The 26,082-nt window shown below is 40.5% G+C and overlaps 1 protein-coding gene across 1 annotated transcript in view; it reads left to right on the forward strand.

Moving 5' to 3' along the window:
* The window catches only part of LOC138481266 (fibrous sheath-interacting protein 2-like), a 2,966,522-nt gene that overhangs the window by 1,971,144 nt on the left and 969,296 nt on the right, over positions 1 to 26,082 (forward strand). Inside the window, exon 17 of the mRNA XM_069613320.1 lies at positions 10,026 to 25,022. Coding sequence (XP_069469421.1) covers positions 10,026 to 25,022 — 14,997 coding nt within the window. The remainder of the gene's footprint in view (positions 1 to 10,025; positions 25,023 to 26,082) is intronic.

Consider the following 26,082-nt stretch of genomic DNA (forward strand, 5'->3'; position numbering starts at 1 on the left):
ATGGTCAGGGCGGAGCACTCCATGCGGAGGGCACTGAGGCGGGCCAAGTGCCTCGAGGCAATTCGCAGGGAGTTGGAGTTGAATATGGCATCGTCCCTGCAAAATCTCGGGGCCATGGAAGAGGCCCGCCTCCAGAACATAGACGAGGAGTTCGATGATGCCCTGGCCCGGGAAATCAAAAAGTGAGCCGTCGGACTAGCCCGCCGCCATTGTATATAATTTGTAGTGTTAAGTTTCATTTTCGTTTTGCTTTATTTTGGGGTGATTGGACTATGCCCCACACTTTTGTATATAGTTATTTCCTAGGTCGTTTTTTTTATAGGTTTCATTTCTTTCGTTGGACTCATGGACCCTGGATGAAATCGTTGTACATAGTTGAACAGTGGATTTATGAGAGAATTTTATTTTTTTACTCACCATGGATCAATGGATTTTACAGTTTCCTTTGGATTTGTTTTGGTGGACCGAGTGTTTGGACAAATTTTCTTTTGGATTATTTTGGATTGGTTCTTCATATTTTTTTAATTCTATTTTGGACATGCATTTCATTTCATGTTTGAAATATTTTTCATGCTTTCATTTCATTTCATTCATTTTGTTCATAATACATTTTGATTTATTACTTCCATGTGTGGTATTCGCTCATTGGGTTACTGCATGTGAAAATGTGGATTTACACAATCACTGGCACCCAGTGTGTGTGTGTGAGGGACATGTATTGATGTACATAGTTGACTTTTGGTTGTGTAATGAAATAGGCATTTCAGTGTGGGGTGGATTGAGGACTTGATTGCTTCTCAAGACTGGGGTGGTGTGCTGTGGGATTTTGGTGGACATGAGGCTCATGATTGTGCATCTTTATGAGGTGTTGGGAGGGGGACATGAGTCGGGGCCTGCTGGCAGGTGCCGGTCAATGCTGGGTTCGTGGGGGTGCAGGGGGACATGAGTCGGGGCCTGCTGGCAGGTGCCGGTCAATGCTGGGTGGGTGGGGGTGCAGGGGGACATGAGTCGGGGCCTGCTGGCAGGTGCCCGTCAATGCTGGGTGGGTGGGGGTGCATGGGGACATGAGTCGGGGCCTGCTGGCAGGTGCCTGTCAATGCTGGGTGGGTGGGGGTGCAGGGGGACATGGGTCGGGGCTTGCTGGCAGGTGACCGTCAATGCTGGGTGGGTGGGGGTGCAGGGGGACATGAGTTGGTGATCACTAGTGCAAGGTGACATGTGGGCTGGCTGGGGGGCATGCCCATGGTGGATGGGCTGCCTGTGGGACATGACCAGGGGTGCAGGGCAGTCCCCTGTGGTGTGAGCTGCCTGCAGGGGCTGGGGAGTGGGTAGAGGGCCCACCTGGGAGTACCCACACTGCCAATTCACGTGTGAATCTCCCTGTGCACCCCACTGGATACACGTACCCTGCTCTGCAAGCGAAATCATGTGTGAAACTCCCCGCGCACCCCAGAAATTCACGTACCCCGCTCGCCCAAAGCCTATCATGTGTGAAAGTACCCGCGCACTCCTCAGAATACACGTACCCTGCTCTGCAAGCGAAATCGCGTGTGAAAATTCCCGAGCACCCCAGAAATACATGTACCCCGCTCGCCCAAGACCTATCGCGTGTGAAACTTCCCGCGCCCCCCAGAAATACTCGTTCCCCGCTCGCGCGATTGCAGTGTAGTGGCCCTGTTAGCTGGTCCAAGGTTAGCGCGCCCCTTTGCGCTGCATTGGGGATTTCAATGTTTTTTTCCTTGCGCAAGGGGCGTTCTTGGGGGCATAACTGCCGCTGCAGGATGTTCTCTGCGCCAGTGCTCAAAATGGCTTCGCAATTCCATGAATATGCGGTCCGCCAGAATGCTGTTTAGCACACACGGCTGGCGCACGCTCCCTCTCTGCGCTGCTCGCGTGCGCTGCCTCTGCGCTGAAATCTATGAATTACCCCGTTAGTGTTAGCATGGCATGGGTTAGACTTGAATATTAACATATGTAGTGTTTAGTGATTGATTTATCTGAAACTGGGTAATGTTGTTAAAAAGAGTCGTGCACAGGAGGTATTGTGTGAGGTAATGGTTTGCGTAGTGTCTGGGGATGCTGCAAGTGGGTGTGGAAGTTTGCCTGAGGAATTGGGGAATTTTAGCTTTAGGTTGCTGCCTGCAACAAGGAGTTATAAGCTTTTGACTACTTACAGTTGTTCAAAGTAGTAATATTTAGGAAGATGCAAGGTGATATGGGAAAATGCAAGGGACTAATGCATTTTTGAGGATTTACAGGTGTAGAGCTGTGTTCAGCTATGGACGTTTAGTTTGTGAATCTCATTGCCATTAAAATATGAAGAACTTTTCAGTAATAAAATAAAAGAAATAGTTAAAGAGTACGGGTTAGTATGACCTGTCACATGAATTTCAGGTTAAAAGAAGTTTCAGTAATGGATTTCTAGGACTTTGCAAATATGTAAATGTCATTGGGCCTCATTAGGACCCTGGCGGAAAGGGCTTTACGCCGGCGTAAAGCATGGCGTACCTTTCCGCCTGACTACGAGTTCCCGTAGCGCCATGGTGATTTTTACGCCTGCTTTTTGCAGGCGGAAAAATCCATGGCGCTACAGGACTTGTTGTTAATTACGCCACCGTAATTTACGGTGGCGTAATTAACGCCTTCCCCACTCCCATTATGCCCTATGGGGCAAGAATGGGAATGGGGAAGGGCAAAATGGGGATTGGGGACTTACCGCCCCGCCAAGGTCGGGATGGGGCGGTAAGTCCGCCAACCACCATGGCAGAATTGGCAGCTTAGCGCCATGGACCATGGTGCAAATTGCACCATGGTTCTCCGCCAAGGTCCTAATGAGGGCCATTGTGTGAGAGTATTTCAAGAGTGGGTGATGTTGGTTGAAAGCGAAAGTTTGCCAGCTTAACCCTTGCGCAGTTTTAGGAAGAGAGCTGGTCATAGCTATGGCTTTTTAGAACATGCAAATATTTCAATGTCATTACGAGTCAGCCGGTCCGGAAAGAACTGTGGTGGTAAATCCGCCACCACCGTTCTTTCCGGACCGGCTGATTAAGAGTCCTGCAGGCGGGAGGTGTCACTTCCGCCAGGTCTGACCTGGCGGGTTTAACACCACCCGCCTACAGGCGGACATGGAAACACTGGCACCACTGCAGCATGGTGCCGGTGTTTCCACTTCCCCATTCCCATGGAGTCCATCTGGACTCCATGGGAATGGGGACTTACAGAATTCCGCCTCCAGAATTGCCAGGTCACCGGGGTCGAAATGCCCCAGTAAATCCGGGAATCACGGAGGCAGAATGGTAATACGAGTCTGGCGCTAACCAGCCGGTTTTCCGGCTCGGTTACCGCCGGACTCGTAATGAGGCCCATTGTTTGATTGGGTCGGAAGTGGGTGGTATGCACCATTGAGTATAGTTTCAGTGAGGTATGTATGGTATGGTGTGGAACCCTCTCCTCTGTCAGGGGGCTATTGGTTTGTGGCGACACCGCGCCAGGTGTGCGTATGGTAAGGAGTGGGGCCTCTCCTCCGGTGTGAGGTGTGGTCACTGGTACTTTAGGACATGGGAGAGTTTAATAGTTCTGAGGCATGGATGAGATGCTGTTGGGTGAAGAAGGAGGATGCCTTCCTATTCATGTGAGAGCGGTGAATTGAGTATGTGAGCAGATTATGGGCGGAAAAGGGGGGCCGCCTTCCATCAAGAGTGAATGGCTGGTATGTATGTAGGCACAGCCATACTAGTCAGGGGGGTACGCCCTCCACCTTATTCTTGAATTGTACTTCTCACTAAAACGGTGTCCAGTGTGAGTGTGAGTGTTCCCTGTATGTTTTTCCTCTTGTGGATCTGTGTGTGTGAAGAAGGGAGATGTGTTGTATTGTGCTTGGTGTGAATGCAGATGCTTCGGAATGCATGAGAGAATGTAGGTGTGCCTGAGAGAATGTTTAGCTGTGAATGTGTAGGAATGCTTGTAGTGAAGGTTCCACAGAATGTCAGTTGGAATGCTCCTGCCTGGGTGCTGGGAGCCAGTGGTGCATACTCTGTTATCTTAATGGAACTTAATGTAACTGGAATAAAGCTAACTGATAGAACGTACCCAAGGTGTCTAAGGATCTTACTTTATTACAGATACACTGGGCCGAAGGCGAGCAAGGGGGTAACAAAACAAACCATCTCCAGATTGATTTTTCCTTCGTGTCTCCGAATGTTACAATAGAGCGGGAAAGCAGATCCATGTTGGCTTCAGGGCACACTCTATTAGGGGTGTGGTAGCTACTTCAGCTCTTCAAAGGGGAGTGCTGTTGAAGGATATCTGTCAGGCCTCGATGTGGGCTTCCATTCATATGTTCGCAAAACACTACTGCCTGCATAAGCTATCCTCCAATGAGTCTCATTTTGGCAGAGCTGTCATACAACAAGTGGTGACATAGTTACAGCAGAGTTCACTCCTTCCCTCCTCTGTGATTGTTTACTGCTATAGGACTCTATGTAAGATGAGCAATTGGTGGGCGGACACAATCCATTAAAATAACAAATTACTTACCCCTGGTAATGTTCTTTCTGATGGCTATTCCTCCCACATATTCCCCATCGCCCTCCCAGCCTACGCTACCGTTCAGGAGATTCCTCCAATGGTTCCTACAATGACTCTCTCCTTTAACGGTTAGGTGTCCATTCTTTTTCTTTAATCCCCAATGAGTCTATGCATAGGGAAAAATTAACAACCAAGGTCACAGGGCGCCACCTGCATGCTCTTTGTACCGAAGTCAGCGTCACATCCGGCCCGAAGCCAACGACTCAAAGACCCTCAACTCCAGGCCGCACGGCATCCCCTGCTTGGAAAAGGATTCAGAGAATGCTCCAAGGCAGGTTAATATATCTAAAATGATGAGTCTGTGGGAGGAACATCCATCAGAAAAACATTACACAGGGTAAGTAATTTGTTCATTCACTCCATGTCTTGCTAGCCTGCTTACTTGCTTAAAGAAACTGGGGGGCCATGGGCATTTTCCAACACTGAAAGGCTTTACCCAAAATCTACCCAATTTGCCTGTTATCCAGAATCCGGCAGACCTGGATTAGGATGATGTTGACAGACCACAGAGGTGAATAGCGCAGCAGGATCACAAGTGCTCCTCTGGATTGCAAGTGCACTGAAATCTATAACAAAATACCCCTTGCCCCCCCAAAAAACTCTGGGAGTCACTACAGTATCCTGTGTAAAAGACCATGTCCCTGTTGAAGGAGGGCAGTAGTCATACCAACCCTGTGAGAGGAGACAAATTGTGTGGGTGACAATGGCACAGGTTGGAAGCTGATCAGGGAGCAGCAAAGGCACCCAGTGGTGAAAAGAAAAAGATAAGCAGGGGTGTGTGGATCGGCGAGTGGGGAAGGGGCAAGCAGCACCATTGTAAGGAGGTAAACAAGCTGAGCGGGTTGGGGTGGAGAAAGAAGGTTTGAGAAATGCAGTACCAGAAGCATGAATAATGAGCACAGAGTCAGATGCTACCAAAGAAAAGACAAAAAAATAAGGACCCTGATCACTTAGCTCATCTAGTGCTTCCAGCGCTCTGCTCTTCAGATATCTAGTTTGGTGGACCTGTCCTTTATTTTTAATCAACAAATGACATGTGTCAGCTACTGCGCAAATGGAGGAGCACCCACTCGCATGAGGGCCTGCCACTCTACCTTTTTTGTGTCCTGAGATCTCTCTTGATAGAGGAAAAAGGGAATTCTACCTAACCCTCATTGACTCTCCAACCATTCTCGCCGGCTACAGCACACCCTAACTCTCTCCTCACTCCTATGACTATCAACTCCACTCTCACAGCTAATCTAAATATTTTGCTGCAAAAATTGCCTAAATTAGAGGCTCTTTCCTGCCCTTCCTCACACCCTCTCTCCTCCTACATTTTACACTGCGCCTACTCTACCATCATCCTCTGTCTCTATCTCCCACTTTAGTCCCAATAATACTGATGTACTGAGCAACGCTAATCCCTCTTGTGCCCCATCATACCCTCTACCTCCTCAGCTAGTCAAGCCTCACTGAACTCTTCAACCTGTCCTCTGCTTGCTTTGCCCCTGTTTTCAAAACAGTCACTGTCATCCCTCTCCTAAAAAAGCCAGGGGCTGACCCGAACCTACCTGTTAACCTTTGTCCTGTGTCTCTCCTTCCGCACTCCTCTAAAGTGCTTGAAAGGGTTATTTTGAATCATCTTACCATTTTCTTAGACATCCGCAACCTTTGAGACCCCCTAAAAACAGGTTTACGCTCCAGTCACTCCACAGACGCCTGCTCTCATGAATGTGTCCAACTTCATTGCCTCTACTGAGCAGTCCAACCTATCCTCTACCATAATTCTCTTTAACCTGCCTGCTGCCTTTGACACTGTCGATCACTCTGATCTCATTAATACTCTCTTTCTTCTTGGGGTTCACGATCAAGCCCTTGCCTGTATTGAATCCTACCTAGCACCTCGCCAATTCTCTGTCTCCTGGAGAAACAACACTTCTCAACTCGTTACTCTAACTGTTGGTGTTCCACAAGGCTCCGTCTTGGGTCTGCTCCTCTTTGCACTCTACACCTCTACTGTTGGGGCACTAACCTCATCCTTTCGGTTCTCGTAGCAACTCTTTGTGGTCGACACCCAGATCTCCTTCTCTTTTCCTAAACTATCCTCTGATCTCTCTAACGAAATGTCCAACTGTCTCTCTGCCATTAAATATTGGATGGCTTTGCACTCTCTGATGTTACACTCTACCAAAACAGAGGTTCTCTTCTTGCATGCTAAAAGCTCTCTTTCTTCCTCTCCTTTTCCAGCACCCACCTGACACTCTTCCCTACTCTTTCTGAACTCGAAACCTCAGCGTCATCTATGAACCTTCTCACAACTTCTCTATTTTTGTCTCCAAAACTCGAACAGCTGCTCACCTCAACCTCTCAAATATTAGGAAACTGAGGCACCTCCTTCCTTTCAACACCACCAAGCATCTCTTAACCACTGTTGTCTTCTCGAAACTGGACTACTGTGCCAGCATCCTCGTTGGTCTCCCCAACTATGCTTTCTGTCCTCTTGAAAAGATCATTAACTTCGCTACCAGGGCTCTCTTTGAACTCTCTCACTTCACACCTACTTCCTCGTACAGACACCAGGCTGGATGACTGACGATGCAAAATAGGGCCAGATTTAAATGTCTTCTCCTGGTTCACAAATCTATCCACAGTAAGGCACCACTGTATCATCCCTCCTCTATCCAACTCTACAAACCTTCTCGTAATCTCTTCTCTGCCACCTCGACTACCCTTGTGGCTCATTGCCCTCCCTGTGCTTCCTCTCGCTTTCAGTCCTTCTCTATTCTTGCTCCACTTGCATGGAATTCTCTTCCTCCGGACATCCAAAGAACCGACCACATGGATTTGTTAAAAGCCAAACTGAAAGCCTACATTATGGCCTCCGAATTACCCTCTCAGCTAGCAGGCAGATGAGTGTTGGTTAATATTTTCCTGCCTCTAACTTGTCTCTGTCCCTCACTTCCTCTGCCTCCACTTCACCGATCATGGTCACAACCCGAACACAGCTGGCCGTACCGCCTACTTGCACTTAAAAATGTCAAATGTTTGTTGCCCTTAAATTATGTATGTCCTCTTGCGTATGGTCCCCGTTCACTGTTGCATTTACTCGCCTCCACAACATGGTCAGAATTTCCCTCAAACTCACCCCATTTTAAAAAGCTCATTGCTTCCCGTCAAATCTGATTTTGTGTATATTGTATGTTTTTTAGATCAAAAGAGCATTGTTCCTCCTGTATACAAACAAATAAATAATAAATAACTAAGTGAACATTGCTTGTGTCCCTCAATGAGTCTGCATGATTTCTATTTACTCAAATACCTTTCAAAGAAAGGTTAATGTTGAACCGGCATTATAGGACAACCATCATCTCATTACAACATTGGGAGGCAGAGTGCTATGGACTTACCTTTGATATGCACAAACCCTTTCCCGGGTTGTCTTTGCAGTTTAACTTTCACTGGATAAACACACAAGCAACCGTTAGCAATTTTGTTCAGCATAGGTTTCAATGTTAGCACAGAGAAGTAGCCCCATTGCTTTGCATACAGACACTGTGCAAGATTCGCAAAACAAGCAGGTTACAAGTAGGCGGTGTGCTCAAAATAGTGTTTTAATAATGCAGTAGTTTTAAGCTACTTGAATATACATATATATCGTGATAGCACATGCTGCAAAAAAGAGTCATGTCTCACATACACACACACACACACACACACCTATATGCAGATGCCATCAGCACATGATCAGTTCATACACTGTGGAGTGCAGTGGCACTGAGAGAACCTTACATGTGTGAGCTCAGTAGATTGCAGGAGGGTACTCACTGTAGTTCTGTATGCAACAACTTGCTGTGTTTGTCATATATTGCCTCCTATATAATTAATGACAGCAGAGGCAAAAATGTCTCTTTGGTACCCCCCTACAGGCTAGTCCTTAGGTAGAAGCCCAGTTCCCTTATTGATTGCATAGACCCTGCAGTTTTTGGACTCAGTACTCAGGGTAGGGAGAGGGTAGTGGTGCTGGGCGAATAGGGAGAGAGGACCATACAATCTGCCACATCTGAACATGGACAAACAGTCTTTGGCGTAAGACAGCGTGCCTTTTGGGGCACCAAGGGCAGGGATACCGGGGATAAGGGATTAGATAGGGGTCACAGAGTCTTTCTATCCCAATGAGTTCCTTGCCTGCTTCATTGATGGTCACCCTGGAAGACATGATCAATTCTGAAATTGAGGTCCAGAAGTATCCTTAAGTAAGTGGGTCCCCACGTCCTGCTAGGAGCGAGCACTTGCCACTCTTGCCATTGATCAGGGGCAAAGTGAGACGGACTTAATGTATTTCATAGGATTTCATTCGCACTTCGGGTCAATGGTCATGTGGTCCTTCTGAACTAGTCAGGGCCTTGCCTTCCCCAATGATGGCCCCTCTGGAAGACAGGGTCAGGTCTGCAACCGAAGTCCGGAGGGATCCCAATGTAAGTGCTATTCCTGCTTCTTGTGAGAGTAAGCACGCGCAAAGCTTGCAGGGCCGCTAGTCTGGAAAAAATGAAAGGGACTGGATTCATCACAGAGTTTTCTTTTGCTGCACTTATGGTTGAACGCTATAATGGGAAGTGTTGCAAAATATAAGAGCAAAGGAATGGTCCTCCCCTAACCATTCTATTGATAATTACACTACATTCCAAAGTGCTAAGGACGTGACATATGCTTATATTCTCCTTTGTCTTCCTATTCAGATTTCTCTTTTGTCTACATTTTCTATCTTTTGCATGGATTTCTGCATGATACTGTTGTTACTTCTTTTTAATGAATTGTTTTGTCAGAAATTAAAAGCAGTTGCAACACACTTGGGTGCATTGAAAAACTTCCAAATTATATAATACAATTTTGAATGCTGTTATAGAAATGTTATTAACTAATTTCTATTTATTTGTTGCAATCAGAAGCCCTAGTCTTTATTGCACTGTATGTTGTATACTTCCAAATAATATCATAAGAAATATGAGTACAAAATGGTAGAGACACTTAGTTCCTTATTTTATATTGACCACTTAGCGCTTAGATAACTCTAGGGAAATCAAAAACAAGTGAGAAAAGTAGAACCTTGAGGGAAGCGCTGTAATACATTTATAGAAATGTATAATACAGATTGGAACTATTAGTGGAATTTCAAACATTATAACCCCTCTGTATAACTACTTTTAATATGTTTAGCACGTGCATCAGAGAAGCTGTAGTACGACAACTTCTCATTAAGTGTTTTGTTTTGTCAGTGAATGCATCCCATTTGTGCCAATAAGTACTGTTGATTTATGTCTCTCCTGTCCAATAAAATATATCTTTATCTTAGAGAAAAATTCACATTGCTTACATTTCTTATATTTCTCTGACTGCATAAAGCACATTCTCTTGTATAGTGACTAACTGTCTTCTATTAATATTTTATTTGAATACAGGCATCTGTGGATGACCTAAGATGTGTATTTCAGAATATAGTGACATGGATTGTGACTACAGTGATTGGCATTTTGTACCCAGCTGTCACAATGTACGAAGACAGGATAAGGACTCAATCAGACCAAAAGGCACTAGACCAGCTTCCTCTTTCAGACATTCCAAGTGTTTGTGTTGACCAGGGTAAGATAGATGATGGTATTGAAGATATTCCATTATCATCACCCCAAATACAATCAGCAGTACTGCCTGACAGTGGGAAAAGTGAGGACAAGATTGACACCATACGAAAAAAATTAAAATTTGAAATATGTAAATGGTACAAAGAAAAATCGCAAGTGAGTAAAATAGAGAAATCTAGTTCCACGCCTTCCATCCCTGAAAGAAATACTGGTGTTCTGCAGAAATCTATTCCTTGTAAATCAGACACTCATGTGTCCCGTGTCTACAGGTATTCACCCCTCGCATCTCCCATTCCTTTGGAGCCAGCCCTCACAACATTTGTTCCAGGCTCCAAAACACAATTAAGCTCAAGTGTGCTTCCTTATGCTCTTCAGGTAAAGATATCTGACGATTCAAAAGAACAAGGTGCAAAGCATGATGGGGCCTCAGGCACAGATTTTATACAACCTGCTTCTCAGCCATGCCTAACTTCAAACAACCTTGAAGCACGTATACCTGGTGCCATTGTTATGGATGAGCAAACTGCCATGGATTCCAGGCAAATGACTGTAACTGAAACCAATAAACATCTTTTGAAAAGGGTTAGGTCCCAGCTGACACAAATATCGGAGGAGATAGTTGAAAACACTTTTAAAAAAATTATTACTGATTTAAGTTATTCATTTTCTTTTATCAGAAATGCTTCTGAGGTCTGTTTTGCAACTATTACAGAAATTCAACCAAATGAGTCTTGGTCACGTTTGGAACCAAATTCTGAAACTGCAGAAACAATTCAAAATGAAGTATTGATCTCAAACCTTGAAGTTAGCTATATTGCCAATGATGTCACTCAGCGGATTTTTGGGAAGTTAGAGTCTGCTGTTTTGGAAACATTTGAAGCTACTGCATTGAAGCAAGACCAGCATAGGATTGGAGTAAAACAAAGTTCAGTCAGTGAACCAAAGGAAGTATGTAATGAGGTACTAGCTGGGCTGTCATCTGCATTTTTGTGTGGAACTGTGAAAGAAATCATTGGCATTGTGTCTGATAAACTGGAAGCCTTTGCTACGTCTAAGCAAATGCGACTTTGTGCAACTCATCAATCTGCCAGCAGAAAATCTCTCATAGAAAATTGGTTTCAGCAAATTTGTGATGCAAGTCAAGATAAGGTTAGTGGAATGCCCACTAGCACATCAAAAACAGCTATTCCATCGCATGGTAAAAACATTGAACTAGAACCTGCAAATGTAAGGGAAGAGATTCAGAAGCACATTTTTGAAATGGACCTTTCAGGAACTAAAATCTTCACCTACATTGGTGAAAGTTTGAAAACTGTATTAGATGGCATGTTGAAAGAGTTTGATCAGAATATTACTCATAAAACATCAAATGAAAAAATTGCTCCTTCTGTAGAAAGCAGTGTTCTTTATGGACTGATTAGTACAATATTAAATCAGGTAAATGCTTTGCAAAGTGGACATTCTGGAACTGTGGAAACAGACATGGGATTATATTATCCACTTAATGAGGAAGATGGTCTTTTTGAGAGCAAACCGGAAACTTTGCCATTAACCCCCAAGCGATCAGTAGTGTGCCAAAGATTGGAAAATAATGAATCAATTAATGTTCCTGGAATGGTAGTATATTCAGACAGGGAAAGTGAGGAAGAATCTTCTCGCCCTATCTGTCTAACTGCAGAGCGGAAAAGATCAGCACATAAAAAGAGGCAAAAATATGAAGAATTACATTTTGAAAAATGTGATCTGCAGCCTAGGGAAAATCTTATTCCTGATAGTAAACTGGAAATTGCTAATAAAGAACTAATCATGGAAAATAAAAACAATAATAAAATTGTAAAATGTCCAATACTAACAGCGGTAGAACGTGTTGTAACAGGCATTTTAAAACAAATCATGGCAGATATTGACGATAAAGTGTCTAGATTTAAGGAAAATAGTGAACAGAATTTGACAGAGTTGAGTGGCTTACACCCCTTCTCTGCTTTAGATATTGAGTTTTTTTCACTCGATATTGCAGAGTCTATACTAAAGATGCTCAGGGTAGCTTCAAAACATGAGTTAGTGCCTCCTAACAATGTGTGTGAAAACTTCAACAATGTGAAAGAAAGCACTGATAATGGACTCACTGTTCCCTCAGAACAGGTATCAAATGTCAGAATTTTATCAGAAGGTATTAGGCATGATGAAGAATTGTCAGCTCTTCGCCAACTTTACTCTGCTACACAATCATCCCTTAAGTCAGATGAGACTGGTGAACAGATTGTACTCATGATTTTAATGAAATTTAGACACTTCTTCCATTTAACATGTAAAAAGTATTCTGCATATGAGTCAGAGTTTGAAAATGCCTTTTTTACTGAATTTCTGTCTTATGCTGATGTGCCACCACTTCTCCAAGCAGCCCTGGATCCCCTTCCAGATAATCTGTCTAGACAAATCAGTAGAAATGCAGTGTTTGAATGTAGTCAAACTATCAGTGCAGAATCTGATAACATCAGTTCAGCAACCTGTTTCCCCCAGCCAAAACTGTGCTTTTACGCACAAAAAGTAATTGTAGACATTTTGAATATCATCCAAAGAGAACTGAATGCAGAAGTACATTGTGAAGAAAAAGTATCAGCCACCGGTGAAGATTCCTTTGAAGATAAATCTCAGGAAATCAATCTCCCACAGTCTAAAGAGGTTTCACTGTCAAGTGAAAACACATTATTGAGAAAAAGCATTTTAAAGACACACGTCTTTATTAACAGCATTTTAAAAATTATAACCAGTGAAAGGTATGCAAATGAGGTGGTGTCTAAATATTCAACTGAACGGTCTGCCAAACCTGAAATATCACAGATGCAAGAAAATCATCAACACGAAAGTGGGGATAAACAGAACTGCGAACAAGAAATGACATCAGATGATGGTCATTTTGAAAAAGAAACAGGATTGCCAGCGCAAGGATGTTCTTCAGAAGGATGTGCACTGCATTTTTTCGCCAAGAAGGTTGATGGTGAAGTTACATCAATTGTTGCTGATATTGTATCTGAAATGTTGTGCCACATTGTAAATAATACTACATTTTCCTCTAGTGCGCTCTTATCAATTAGCAGACCGTCTCTAGTATTCAGTGAATATACATTGGAAGACACTTCACTACTAAAGTCAGGAACACAACTCCTCTCTAGCAGCATTGTAGAGGAGATAGTTAAGATCCTATGCCATTGTGCCCTGGACCACGCACAAATAGTTACAGATGACATAAAAAGGTCAGAGCTGCCTGACCTTTGCATAACTCAGGGCAAACTTGCTGAACCTGATCTCAGCATCCGGTTACCGTCTTCAATGTTAATTGTATTATCTGAAGATATATTTTCAACTGTTTTATCCAAATTGGTTACATTTGTTAATTCAAACTTAAAGTTAATTCAAAAAGTAAAATCCGCAGTATCTGGCTCAGTGACTAGGCAATCTGGAGAGGCAGACAACATTGCATATCATTTTACTATGAAAAGGGATCTCTCAATGCAGATAATCACATCCCAAGACTTAGTTGCACACAGTGATGCTTCAGGCACAATGTCGCAAAGGGAAGAAAACAAATTAGCTTCTGCTTCTCAATGTAAATTATATTCATATGCAAAAGAGATATACCAGACATTTCTAAATGTCATCCAGAACACATCAGAGGAGGATACCCAGGACAGCATTTTAAGTAAGTTTCGATCATCAAAAGAATCAGACTCTATTAAAAGCATTTGTAGTTCACTTTTAAGACCGGCATCTACTGAAATGAACAGAATGGAAAATTATTGTTCTATAGGCACACAATGGGTGGAACAGCAAGATGCAAACCTAAATGAAAACGTCCATATGGATGTGCATATATCTAAAACCATTTCTGCATCTGACTGTACTATAGAGGTGAAACAGACAGCGCATCTCCTACAAAATACTTCTGTTGGACAAGAAGAAACCGCTGGGTCTCACCTGGAATCGCAACATAATCCCAAGCAAATGTGTACTGACTCTCAGCAGATGACGGTTTTGAAATTGCTTAAATATATTCAAGAGTATATTTTTGGACATGTTTTCAAAAACATTCAAGAAGAATGCCAGGATTCCCAGCGTGCTCAGATCATGCAAGGGGTTAAATCAATCTTGGCTGATGTTTTTCTGAAATATTTTATTGATGTAATTTTGCCGCCTTTTTTCACACATTCAGGACAACTCAGCAACACTTCTAAGAAAAAGATATATGACACTTTTCTGAGGTTAGATGGCAAAACTGATGACACAAATGGTTATACCTCAGAAATGTGCCCCCTGACGGAGGATGTAATAAAAATGATATTTTTGAAGTTTAATTCAGCTTTTTTCTTAAACAATATTAAAAGTGAAGAAAACATTTTGGAAGGATACAATCATCTTGATATGAGAAACACTATTAAACAACCTAGCAATTTAAGTAAGGTCCCAGGACCCATTTCAGAAAACACAGTGACAGATCAATTTCTAAATAGTCAGTTTGGAAAGAAATGTAATATGCATACCAGTTCATCAGCCACATATACTAATGTGGATGCAATTTTGAAAGAGGTTGCCAGACGAATTGAGATTTTTGCCAGATTTAGTAAAGAACCTTTTGCTTGTCATGGCCCCCCAAATAAAAGCACTGCAACAGATTCTTCAATATTCAGTTTAGGGGAACACTTTTCAAATTTAGAAAGCATGGTTAATGGAAATAATACATCTCCAATGGGAGGCAAATCTGGCACACTAACTGATGGCAGAAAGATAACATCATGCCAGATGCGCGCAAAACTAAATGAGTATGCCAGAGAAGTGGTAAATGCTATTTTAACAGGGATTCTCAAGAAAATTGAAGAAGAAATGGAAAACAAATTATTCTGCCTGGGTTCTCAAGACATAACTATTGTTGCCAGGAAAATTGTTCAAATGGTTTTGGATAGTGTGCTAAATGGAAAAGACTTTCCCACAGATGTCAATCTTTTCCAAACGGCTTTAAGAATTAATGTGCCTTGTTCAGCAACTTCACGGGCTTGTTTATCCAGTGCTTCTCTTGAAAGGTTACTTTCTAATATTGAAATTCCATGCACACTTCAACAGTCTGACAAAGGATATTGCACATGTCAGCTGAATATTGGAGACCAATCTCAGCAGAGTCTTGTAGGCGCTGAAGATGTCCCTTCGATAACTTCTCAAACATCCTTAACATCGCAAACTTCTTCAACATCGCAAACATCTTCTCAGGATGTATTTGAAATGAATCCATGTGAGGAACATGCTTTTAAAGAACAACTCGAATTTCAAGTAGGAGAAACGGTTGAACTTGCTTTGAATGATCTTTTCCAAAGAAGAATGTATTACGGAGAAAGCAGTCAATACCATTATGATTGCTCTGTACAAGAAACATTTAATAATAATGTGTCACAATTTTCTAAGTCAAATAACGCATTTTCAAAAGAAGTCAAAATGAGATCACTCATTTCTAAACCCGACATAACTTATGTGGCAAATGCTTTGGTAGGTATTGTACTTGAAGGTGTGCGTTCCTCTTTAAAGACAGAAACATATGCAAAGACATCTAATACCTCTAAAACATCAATTCATCCAAATCCATGTGCTGCAAGTATGATCAAGAAAGTTGCAACTACATTAAAGTCCTTCACTACCTTACCACCCGACTCTAAATTCATTGTTGATCTTAAAAGGAAAAAAAACATAATTACAGCAGAATCTTCTACTACGTCGGAGGAAAGCCTTACATATCAATCAGAATCTAGACAAGAAGAACCCGGTACACAGAAATTAACACTCTCAGACTCTGAATCCCCATCTACAAGAACACTTTCTGGACGAGAATTTGAATCATTTTCAGGCATTGCTGAACTAGATCCTAAAGTCAATGTACATGCAGAAAAAATTGTTGGCAACATATTGGAGTCTATCAAAGGTGACATAGATAGTAAAATAATGAAAACAGAGCCAAGACAAAGTACATCATGCGAGCAAAGAGTCTTTGCTCGTGAGATAGTAACAAACCTATTACTGACTGTATCTACCCCAAAAAGGGAGCCTTCTGTGAATATGTCTAGTGATGACATGCCTAAGGAAATGCCCTTGCAACAAAAAAATGCATTAAATGTTAATGAGGATAATGTGAGTTTTGCATTTGACAATATAAATATTTCAACAAAGGAAATTGTGTCTGCTAATTTTATAGCTGATGAAACCAATCATAAGGGTCACGACCAAAACAGAAATCCCCCTGACACATTGAAATGCATATCTAGCCTTGAAAGGCTGCAGACTGTTTGGGAGCAATGCCCTGGCCCTAAAGCCATTAAGGAAGATGAATCAAGTCAATTAAGCATTCCCTTTAGTTATGGTAGACCAGAAAATCATACACTCTCGTCGGCTAATGTTGATTTGGAACTGGACGAAGTGCAAAATGATTTGAACAAATCTCCTACTGGCATTGATAGCTCTCTTAATGAAGATGCGTTTGTTCCCAAGGTAAAATCTGCTATGGCTAAAAAAAAGAGTAAGTCCAAAAGCGTCTTACATCAAATGCTCATTGTTAAGGATTTTGAAGTTAGAGAAAAGCTACATTCCCAAATTTGTGATGCTGTTATAGAGCCTCTTTGTGATATGTTTCTAAAAATAACAGAAAATGAACAGGCACAATGTTTGACTCCTGTATCGCTGGCAGCCAAAGAAAACGATGAACATGAACCTGTTGCACCCTCATATCCTGTAACAGTAAACAGAATAAAAAGTAAAATGGTCAGAAACACAATTATTGGGCCAAAATTTTACTTTGTAGCTGACAGTTTGATAGATGATGTGCTTGAAAAGCTGAAGACAGCTGCAGCACCTAGTGTCATGGGAAATCACATTCAACAGATCTACATTTCTGAGCCTGCAAAGCAACATATGCAGTCCCGGGACAAAAAAGAAAAAATTTCATTCTCTCAGGAGAAAGAGGAAGTGTGTTACCAGGGTATGTTTTCAACCAACCAAAGTACAGAGGGAGTTGGCGGATCAGTAAGACCTTCTAAAACACCTTCACCAGCTTCCTCTTACCATATGAAAAGGTTTGACAGTTCAGTGTACAGATGCATTGATAACATGAATATACCTCAGGCAGTTGTTAGTGTGTTTGCTGAAGATATTTTGAAAACAATTTTAAGTAAATTAAAAAGGTTTTTCACTTTAAAATTTGAAGATGTTACTCGTATTGGAGACCGAAAGAAACATGATTCATTGGTTAACTTCACGGAATACCGTGATATCGCACAATCACACCTCGTAATACCATCCCAAGTTGCATCACCAGATCTTGATCTTTCTGAAAAAGAGCTTGCTATTGATGATATAAATATGTGCATTTCAAGTATGTTAGCAAAAAACACTATTGAAAATTCTTTGCAGCAAATGCAGCAATCTAAACTTCAAATGATTGCCATAGACGTGGCTAAAATGATTTTGAGTTTTACTAAGGAGGAACTGGACAGGGAAATGCAGAAGCCAACTCTTAACAAATGTGATTTGAGTTACAGCATCAATGCTACTGCAAGTAAAATTATTAATCACGTTTTAGAGGTGTTTACCATAATGAACACACATGACACATCAGTTTATTCAGCAATGTACTCTGCAAAACAACCATCTGTTACTGACACTGCCAGTCTTTCGAGCGGAACAAATACGTTGTTGTCCCTTCCATTACCTAAAGAGCGCAACAAAAATAAAGACAGTAAGTCCTCTGAAAAGAAAACAAAGAATGCACCAAAAAAAGTTCTTTCAATACAGGAATTTAATGAAAAAATAGGAAAGTCCTTTAGAGATGATTTAGTTAAACAGCATGACAAATTACAGAGTGTTCAAAACAGTCATTCAAACCTACAACAGATTTCAAAAGACATTTTGCAGAAAGTATTTAGAAGAGGGGACTTTGAGTTGAAAGACACAATTGAATTGCAAAACATCATAGAATGTGTTTTGCTTGATTTTATTCATAGAATAGTCACAGATCTAGGACACCTGCTTTGTTCACTTCCATATTTTACAAAGCAAGCAACGTGTTATCCTTTGTCCCTGTCGTCTTCTGAGCATAACATTTTATCATGCGTCAAAGTGTTGACATTTAACTCCAAATCAGATATTATCTCAAAGGCTAACGTTATTATTGAATTCATACTTGGACAAGTATACACTGACATTTCATCAGTGTTAAAGGACAAGGAGTCTCTGCAAGGGAAACATCGTTCTCCAGATCTTCTGCCAAAATATGGCACAGATGTGGGCCAAATAAATAATACTCCTGTAATCACAAAAACAAAACGTGGCATTACTGGCAGGTTGAAAACCCGCCATTCATATCCAGCTGCATCCCGAGCATCTTCGATGAATCATAAAAAAAATCACATCTCTTCTCTAACGACAGCTGAATTATTAGTCCACCATGTTGCAATCATATTGGAATCATTTGTTACCACTCGGCTAAAACACATTGCTGTGTGTGATTCTCAATGTGAAGATAATTGGGCACATGAATTTGATCTGTGCACAACACAAAACATAATACCAGATTCACTGCTCTCGTTATTTGGTACAAGTAAGCAGGAAGGAGTGCCAACAGATCAAATAATTATTCCAAAAATAAAAGATTTGAGTCCCTTGTTAATTCTTCCAAGTCGTATTTCAACAAAAGATCCCAAAAAAATGTTAGCCAATGCTTCTGTGTCAAAATATGTGCTGGAAGTCTATGCAAAGTACATTTTGCATAACATTTTACAGCTAATTGAGAACGAGTTAAAAAGAGAGAAACTTCAAAGAAAGGAACTAGGTATAGACACTGTACCTTTAGCAAATGTTACTTGTGCAATTAAGGTTGTTCGTTCTCTACAAGGACATTTGGAGATTGACCATGAAACAGTGCGTCTTGCTTCAAAAAACAAGGATGACACAGATCCTCTTACATTATCCCACTCTCTTGGCTCTACATTCAGTAATCCAGTGTTTAAAAGTAAGACAGCATCTGAAAGCCCTTTAACAATACTTAACCCACATGATTATAAAGGTTGCTCCATGCAAAGACACGAGCAATCCAAACATTCAAATTCTAATGAGGAACCTAAAAGTGACAGAATACCAACTCTTGCTCCATCCATTCCAAACAGTTCAGAAAATGCAATAGATTTTAAAGCACATTCCAAAACCAAAATGGAGCAAAAGAAAGTAGCCTATGAACCGTTCGTCACCGAACAAAGGAATAATGCTTTTGCAGTTTGGTTTGAATCTAGTCAGTTTCCCAAAAGATCTATTTTAAAAAAAACATCAGAGGTAAACACTGAACATCTTGACCTGGGTTATTGTTTTGACAGGCCTGGCCGAAAATTGGATATTTCAGAGGATATACGAATAATGTTTGAAGAACAAAGACCTGCCTACCCACACAAGAAGACACAAACAATTAGTATACCTCGAGTGGTGAACCCATTTGAATTTGGAAATGAGAAAGAAGACACAGCCCCGAATATAGGATTATCTAAGTCAGGTACTGAAATTCGCTCAACAGTGTCATCATGTGCATTAGACAGAAGATGTGTGGATACACCATTTAGTAAAGTGGGATTCCAGCCACCTGACAAAAAACTTCATTCGGATGACAATTGTATTCTGACAATTAATTCTGCAGAAGACAGAAATAAGAAGAAACATGAAACTTACAAAAAGAGAAGGAACATGAAACTACAGAAATCCCAAAGTTGTTGTCATTTAGGATATTCAGAAAGCTTTATGTCACAGCCAATCCACACATCCATTATTGAAAATCCGATTGATTCGGACAGTACACTTTCGGAAGTGTTGTCTTCTCCCAGGCATGAATTTGTATATTCAAGCACAACAACACAGCTAACTACAAATGATCCAACATTTGAAATAATGTCACAACGCTTGTTAAGATCTGCAGTTGATTCTATGTTCCAAAATGGTGAACAAACAAGTTCACCTCCATGTGCTTCTGAGTTTCCTTCAGATTTGCTAATGTTAAACAAATCAACAGCAGAATTTACAATTAATGCAGATGATTTAAAACAACATTCAGCTGCATGTGGAAATGAAGAGAAGGAAATGCACCCCTTAGACAACACAGTACCAGATGAGATGAATGTAGCAGTGGTGCAGGAAGAAGAACCAAAAGTAATGAATGCCAACACAGAATCCTCATCTAATTCCCATGTGCAAAATCTTGGTGATAGTGAATCAGAGACTATAATTAAGTGGGATGGTATGAGTCCAATGATTAATCTTTTTTCTGAGACTCTTGTGAAAATAATTGTTAATGAGATTCTTCGAAGAGTGTCCAAAATAAATTATGTGGCAAAGCCTACAATACAAAGAAATATTGAATTTTACAATACGTTTTTAAAATGGATCTGTAAAGACAGTGTCAATCTCATGGTTAATCAAATAAGTAGTTACATCCAAAAATGCAGAAGTGAAGCATGTAAACATTCTAACTTTGATGTAAGCACATTGAAAGATCATTTTCAGGGGCCACTTTCAGAACCTTTTTCACAGGATAGGAATTATATTTTTCTGTCCGAACTCATTTGTTCCATATCCAAGAGGGAGGTTATCACTATGTGTAATTCTGTAGAACAGCTACTGTCACAGAAAGCTTTTGACATCTTTAAAAAACAACTGTGTAAATCCGATATGCGATGGCTTTCAGAAGAAATAGTTGGAATTGTCATTGAAATGCTATCCTTAACTTTCTCTAGATATAGTTCAAAACTAACTGCAATACAATTTCCACTTGTTAATAACAAAGGCCAAAATGAAGCATGTTCTGCTGTGAGCCAAAACATCCTGTCTTCCGTCACAGTAAATGAATATCCCGAGGAAAATGTAACAGATGAATCAAAAGGTGTGTCTGCTGTTAATACACAGATGGAAGACAACCAGGCATGCAACAAATTACCGTTTACAAGAGCAGCAAATAAGGAAGATATTGCAAGCAAAATAGCTGCAGAGTTAACAAGATTAGATTTTACTATGAGAAAAATAGATTTGTCTGTTGAAACAATATTACAAAGGACACATCTGCTTCATCCTGTGAATTCAAAGCTACAACAAGCAACAGACAATCAGTATCAGTGTTTTCATACTAATTTCCAGACAACTCTAAACAATTTGTCTCATAAAGATTCCTGTGGTATGGCCATGAGTAATCAAATGCAGTCTTTAAAACATCCCACTGCTGAATTGTATGTATCAGTATTGGAAGATATTGTTTCTCGAATTGCATATAAAATATTCCCTTCATCAGTAAACAGTGCCAAAAGTGTAGACAATTCAATGAAGATATCAGAACCTGATTTGAATGAATTTGTAAATAACCAGAATCTTGAAATGATGGCACAAGAGTTATATCAGGATATTTGCAATGCAAAAGATGTAAATGTAGAGAAACCTTTACATTCACATATTGATGTCAAAAGAGTAGTTGACACAGTGTATCAATCTATTTTGCACAACTGTGAATCTCAAGCTTCCCTACAAAATCAAATTGCAAAAGGAAATGCAGATATTGTTCATAATATTGCCAGTTTAATATTAAAAGAAATAATTTACAATCACCCTCAATCACTTTTTTCTGGAGCATTGCCACCTAGCTCTCTTTTCTCAGCATTAAAAGATTATGTTGATGGCCAGGCGCTCAGTGAGTTAAACCTATTTGTTGATCAGAGCAACTCGACAAGCAGTGCTGTTTTCTCTGCTCAATTTTTGGAGGAAATTATATCTGGACTTTTATTTAGAATCATGTTCACTTATGCAGAAAATGAGAAGGGGGAAGGAGGCAAATGCTTTGAAGACCTATTAGGTGAGACTACTTTGAAACTATTAAAGCCCATTTCGGAATACTTCACAAAACTTAATATTCAAATTATAAGAACAAATGAAGACATTCCATGTGTTCAACCATTTGAAAAAGGTGATATTGATAAGATTGTTGACTCACTTTATTATAATATTTCAGATGAATCTGCATCGCAGCTATCAGTCTTCACAAGTTTAACAAAGGACAGTAGTAATGTTTCTGTGAAAATTGTAAACTTGTTATTGGCCGGAATATCGAACTATGCCATTGAAAGACATAATTTTGAACAGTTGAGAACATACTCCTTCTCAACTCTAGATGCTGATAACATTATTCAGAAGGTTATTGCATATACTAGGGAAACCAGTAGCCATTGTTCATCAACGGTGCAGAATTCAGCCCTGCTTTCTGCAACCACATGGTTAAATGATGTGATTAACAAGCTAATAAATACAATCTTCCCTTTATTGTCCAACACTGATACAGAATTAGAACATCAGCATCCTCTACTAGAAGTAGATTTCAATGAAATAGCTGAAAAATTAAATCTCAAAGTAGTGGAGAACATTTCAAAGGATGCAATTTGGGACGCAAAAAAATTGAACATGAAGCCAGAGTCTCGTACCCATGAAGATGTTGAGGAAGTGGTTCGGTCAATTTACAAAGATATATTGTGCATATATAAAAGAAATGAGGACCTGCAGGTATCTTTAACCAGCAACAATGAAGCTATTCTTGATCGAATTGCAAGTATTATCATTATAGCAATAACTCACCAGCGCAAGCCAATGCGATCTATCGAAGTGTCCTCAAGATTATGTACGTTATCAGATAACAATATTGCAGGTGATGTTTTATGTGTTCCCACCATACATAGTAAACCTTGCTCACCAGGCGAACAAACTACAGAACTATATTTCAATGTAATTCATTCAGCCTCATTTCTGGAAGATGTTATTTCTGGTCTACTTTCTAAAATAATTTTTACATCAACTGTTATGAAAGCTGAATATAGTACATTGTCAGATTGTAACCTGCACAAAGCAGCAATGCGTTTAGTCAATAAAGTGTTAATGGGATTAAACAAATCTCTTATTAAGGTGTTGTTCATTGACGAGCAAATGTGTGATCTTCAACCAAATAAGAGTGATGTGAACAAAGTTGTTGAATTAGTTTATTACAATTTATTGAAGCAGGTGGGTTCTCATCAAGCAGTTGAAGAAGGTATTCAGGATGATAATTATAGTTTTACTGAAAGAATTGCAGATTTAATTTTAGATGAAATGGTGAAATACCAAATAAAGCCATCTCATTCAATGGCACTGCCTCCTCGTCAGCACAGTTCTCTTGAAGCTAGTAAGATTGTCAAAAAACTTGTAGACACCCTAATTGGATCCCAAAATCAAGTGCATTATCCAGTGTCACTGTTTCCTTCAGAAAGAAATCATATGGTTGACAGGCCTGCAGAAGCGACTATTGTTGATATCGTAAAGCCTTATGATGAAAATATCCATTTAAAAACATTACACATTGTTTTGTCTTCCACAGTTGTACAAGACATTGTTGCAAACTTCCTTTCTAAACTATTTTTCAACTGTCCCACTTTGGCTTTGGAGACAAAACACATCTCTGTGTCTAAACTGGAAAACATCACTGAAAACCTATTAAATGCTTTGTTGCTTAAGGTTTCAGAAAAGCATATTCAGGTTTTTCCTGATACTGAAGAAGCACAATATGCACAACAGAAACATAATCCAGTTGTTGAAAAAGTTGTTGAGGTTGTATACAATAACATATATCAGCTATCTGGATCTCACCTGTCAATTTATGAAAACCTATCAAGTGACAGGAAAATGATAGCACAAACAGTTGCTAATTTAATAATTGCAGAAATTTGCAACATTCCATTTCAGCCAAGTTATGCCAACGGTAAATCATCAGATAAATGCATTGGCATAAAATCGTACTACATTGTGCAAAAAGTTCTTAATGATGTCAGAGAAATGCCAACTCACAGTCAACATTTAGATGATAATAGTCAAGGACTCAATGCCCCCTTTTTGCAAGAAATTGTGAGCCAGTTTCTAACAAAAGTACTATTACCACCAAAATATCTCCCAACTGCAAATACACAAATTAACTACTCTGAAGCTGACTTGAAGAAAATAACATCACAGTTTGTCAGTGAAGTATTAAAAGAAATTATAAAATGTGAAATGAAAATTACAAAATCTTTAAAAGAAGAGCAGTGTCGGTATTCTAAAGATGACAACTTTATCGCAATAATTGTCAACTCAGTTTACATAAATGCCTTAAATGAGGTAGGCGGCTCTCAATGCAAACTCGTTGATGCACTGAAAAGTGAAAAACCTGGAATTATTGAAAAACTTGCATGTTTTTTAAGGGAGGAAATCTTTAGGTATCAACTGCACATGTTTTCAACAGAAGGTGCGGTATCCATCATATACACTGAAAAACAAGTTGGCGAACTTGTTGAAAGAGTTCATAGAGACATTACAGCACATTATGCAAGCAGCAGCAGTGAAGAACATAACATGCAATCACTTGCAGATATAATAACAAAAAGTGATAAAGGAGAGAAACCAGATTGCAAAATGCCAAAAATAATTCCCTATATTAAAAATGAACCACTGAAAGTGGATGCGTCAATAGTAGCAGAACATTTAGCAGTGCTGTCAATAAAAACTGAACAACTTGACATGCTCAAAAAACAGATTTTGATTCAAACTGGTCAGAGTCTAGCGGATGTAAGGAGCACATCTATTTCTGGACGGGGAGCAGCTGATGACATCAACATTGCTTCTCCGTTGTTGTCTAATTTTGAAGTGGAGGATAAATATCGAAGACGTGCAACACTAGACAAGTTTGGGAGATTAAATGTTAAACCAAAGAAGGTAAAGAACAAGTTACATTTCAATATTAATCTTTTGTAGTTTAATTCCAATGATGTTGACTGCCATGTGAACGTGAACATGAACATGTGGTTTTCTAATTAATGTAACATTATTTCTATGCATGCTTAATTTGCTTTATGTGAATTGGCAATGTGCTTTCTTTCAAAAGGCTAAAAGACACCCAAAGAACAGCATATTTGGGCATAGAGGATAATTGATCAGTAGGAAATTAATAAGCACAATGAGCCCCACAGGTAGGTGGCATACCAGCCACTTTTAATCCTTGAGAATGGGCACACACTCCCCACCCGGAAATTGAAAGGAAAAACATTAATCCAAAATATGAACGAGTGGATACATACAAGTCTGCCCCCTTCTTTCAATACTGTGATGAACCAGGAATGAGACTCAGTCACAGAGGACTTATGATGTTTGCCATAAACGTTTATGAAAGGAAAATGTGGTTGGAAAATGCATCACTGTCCCTATCCCAAGAGGTATTTCCTTACATCAACCAAAAACTAAGGGTGTGTTGTGTGTCAAGATGTCCAAAAGTAAAGTGTACTAGGCCTCATTACAAGTTTGCCATTTTATCTGGTGCCCGCGAATTGGCAATTACCGGTTCATTACGGCCCTGCCGGACCCGGTAATTGCCCATTCGCAGGCACCGGAATGAAATGGGGAGGTCGGTGCATCTGCACATGCTCTGCTCGCGGGTGCTGCTCTGCCCGCCAGGTCAGACCTGACGGGCAGAAAGGCACCTGCGATCACACCTCATAGTTTGCCGGTACCATAGTTCCCGGGAACCGGCAAACTTGTAATGAGGCCCACTGTGTCCGAAATCATATCCCAGCCATCACACTCTAAAAGTAACTCTAAGGTGCTAAGGGTAATGTCTCTGGCTGTCATTATGACTTTGCCGGTCCGGAAATAATGCCGGGAAAAATTATGGTAATTCCAGCATCAGCATTTCATCTGGACCAGCAAAACACTAGTTTGCCGGTGGGGGGCACAGATCTCCTGGCAGGACTGAGCTATGGGTAGATAAGACCCCTACCGG

Source organism: Ambystoma mexicanum, chromosome 5p (assembly GCF_040938575.1).
Source record: "Ambystoma mexicanum isolate Mex_15411 chromosome 5p, UKY_AmexF1_1, whole genome shotgun sequence".
Lineage (NCBI taxonomy): Eukaryota > Metazoa > Chordata > Amphibia > Caudata > Ambystomatidae > Ambystoma > Ambystoma mexicanum.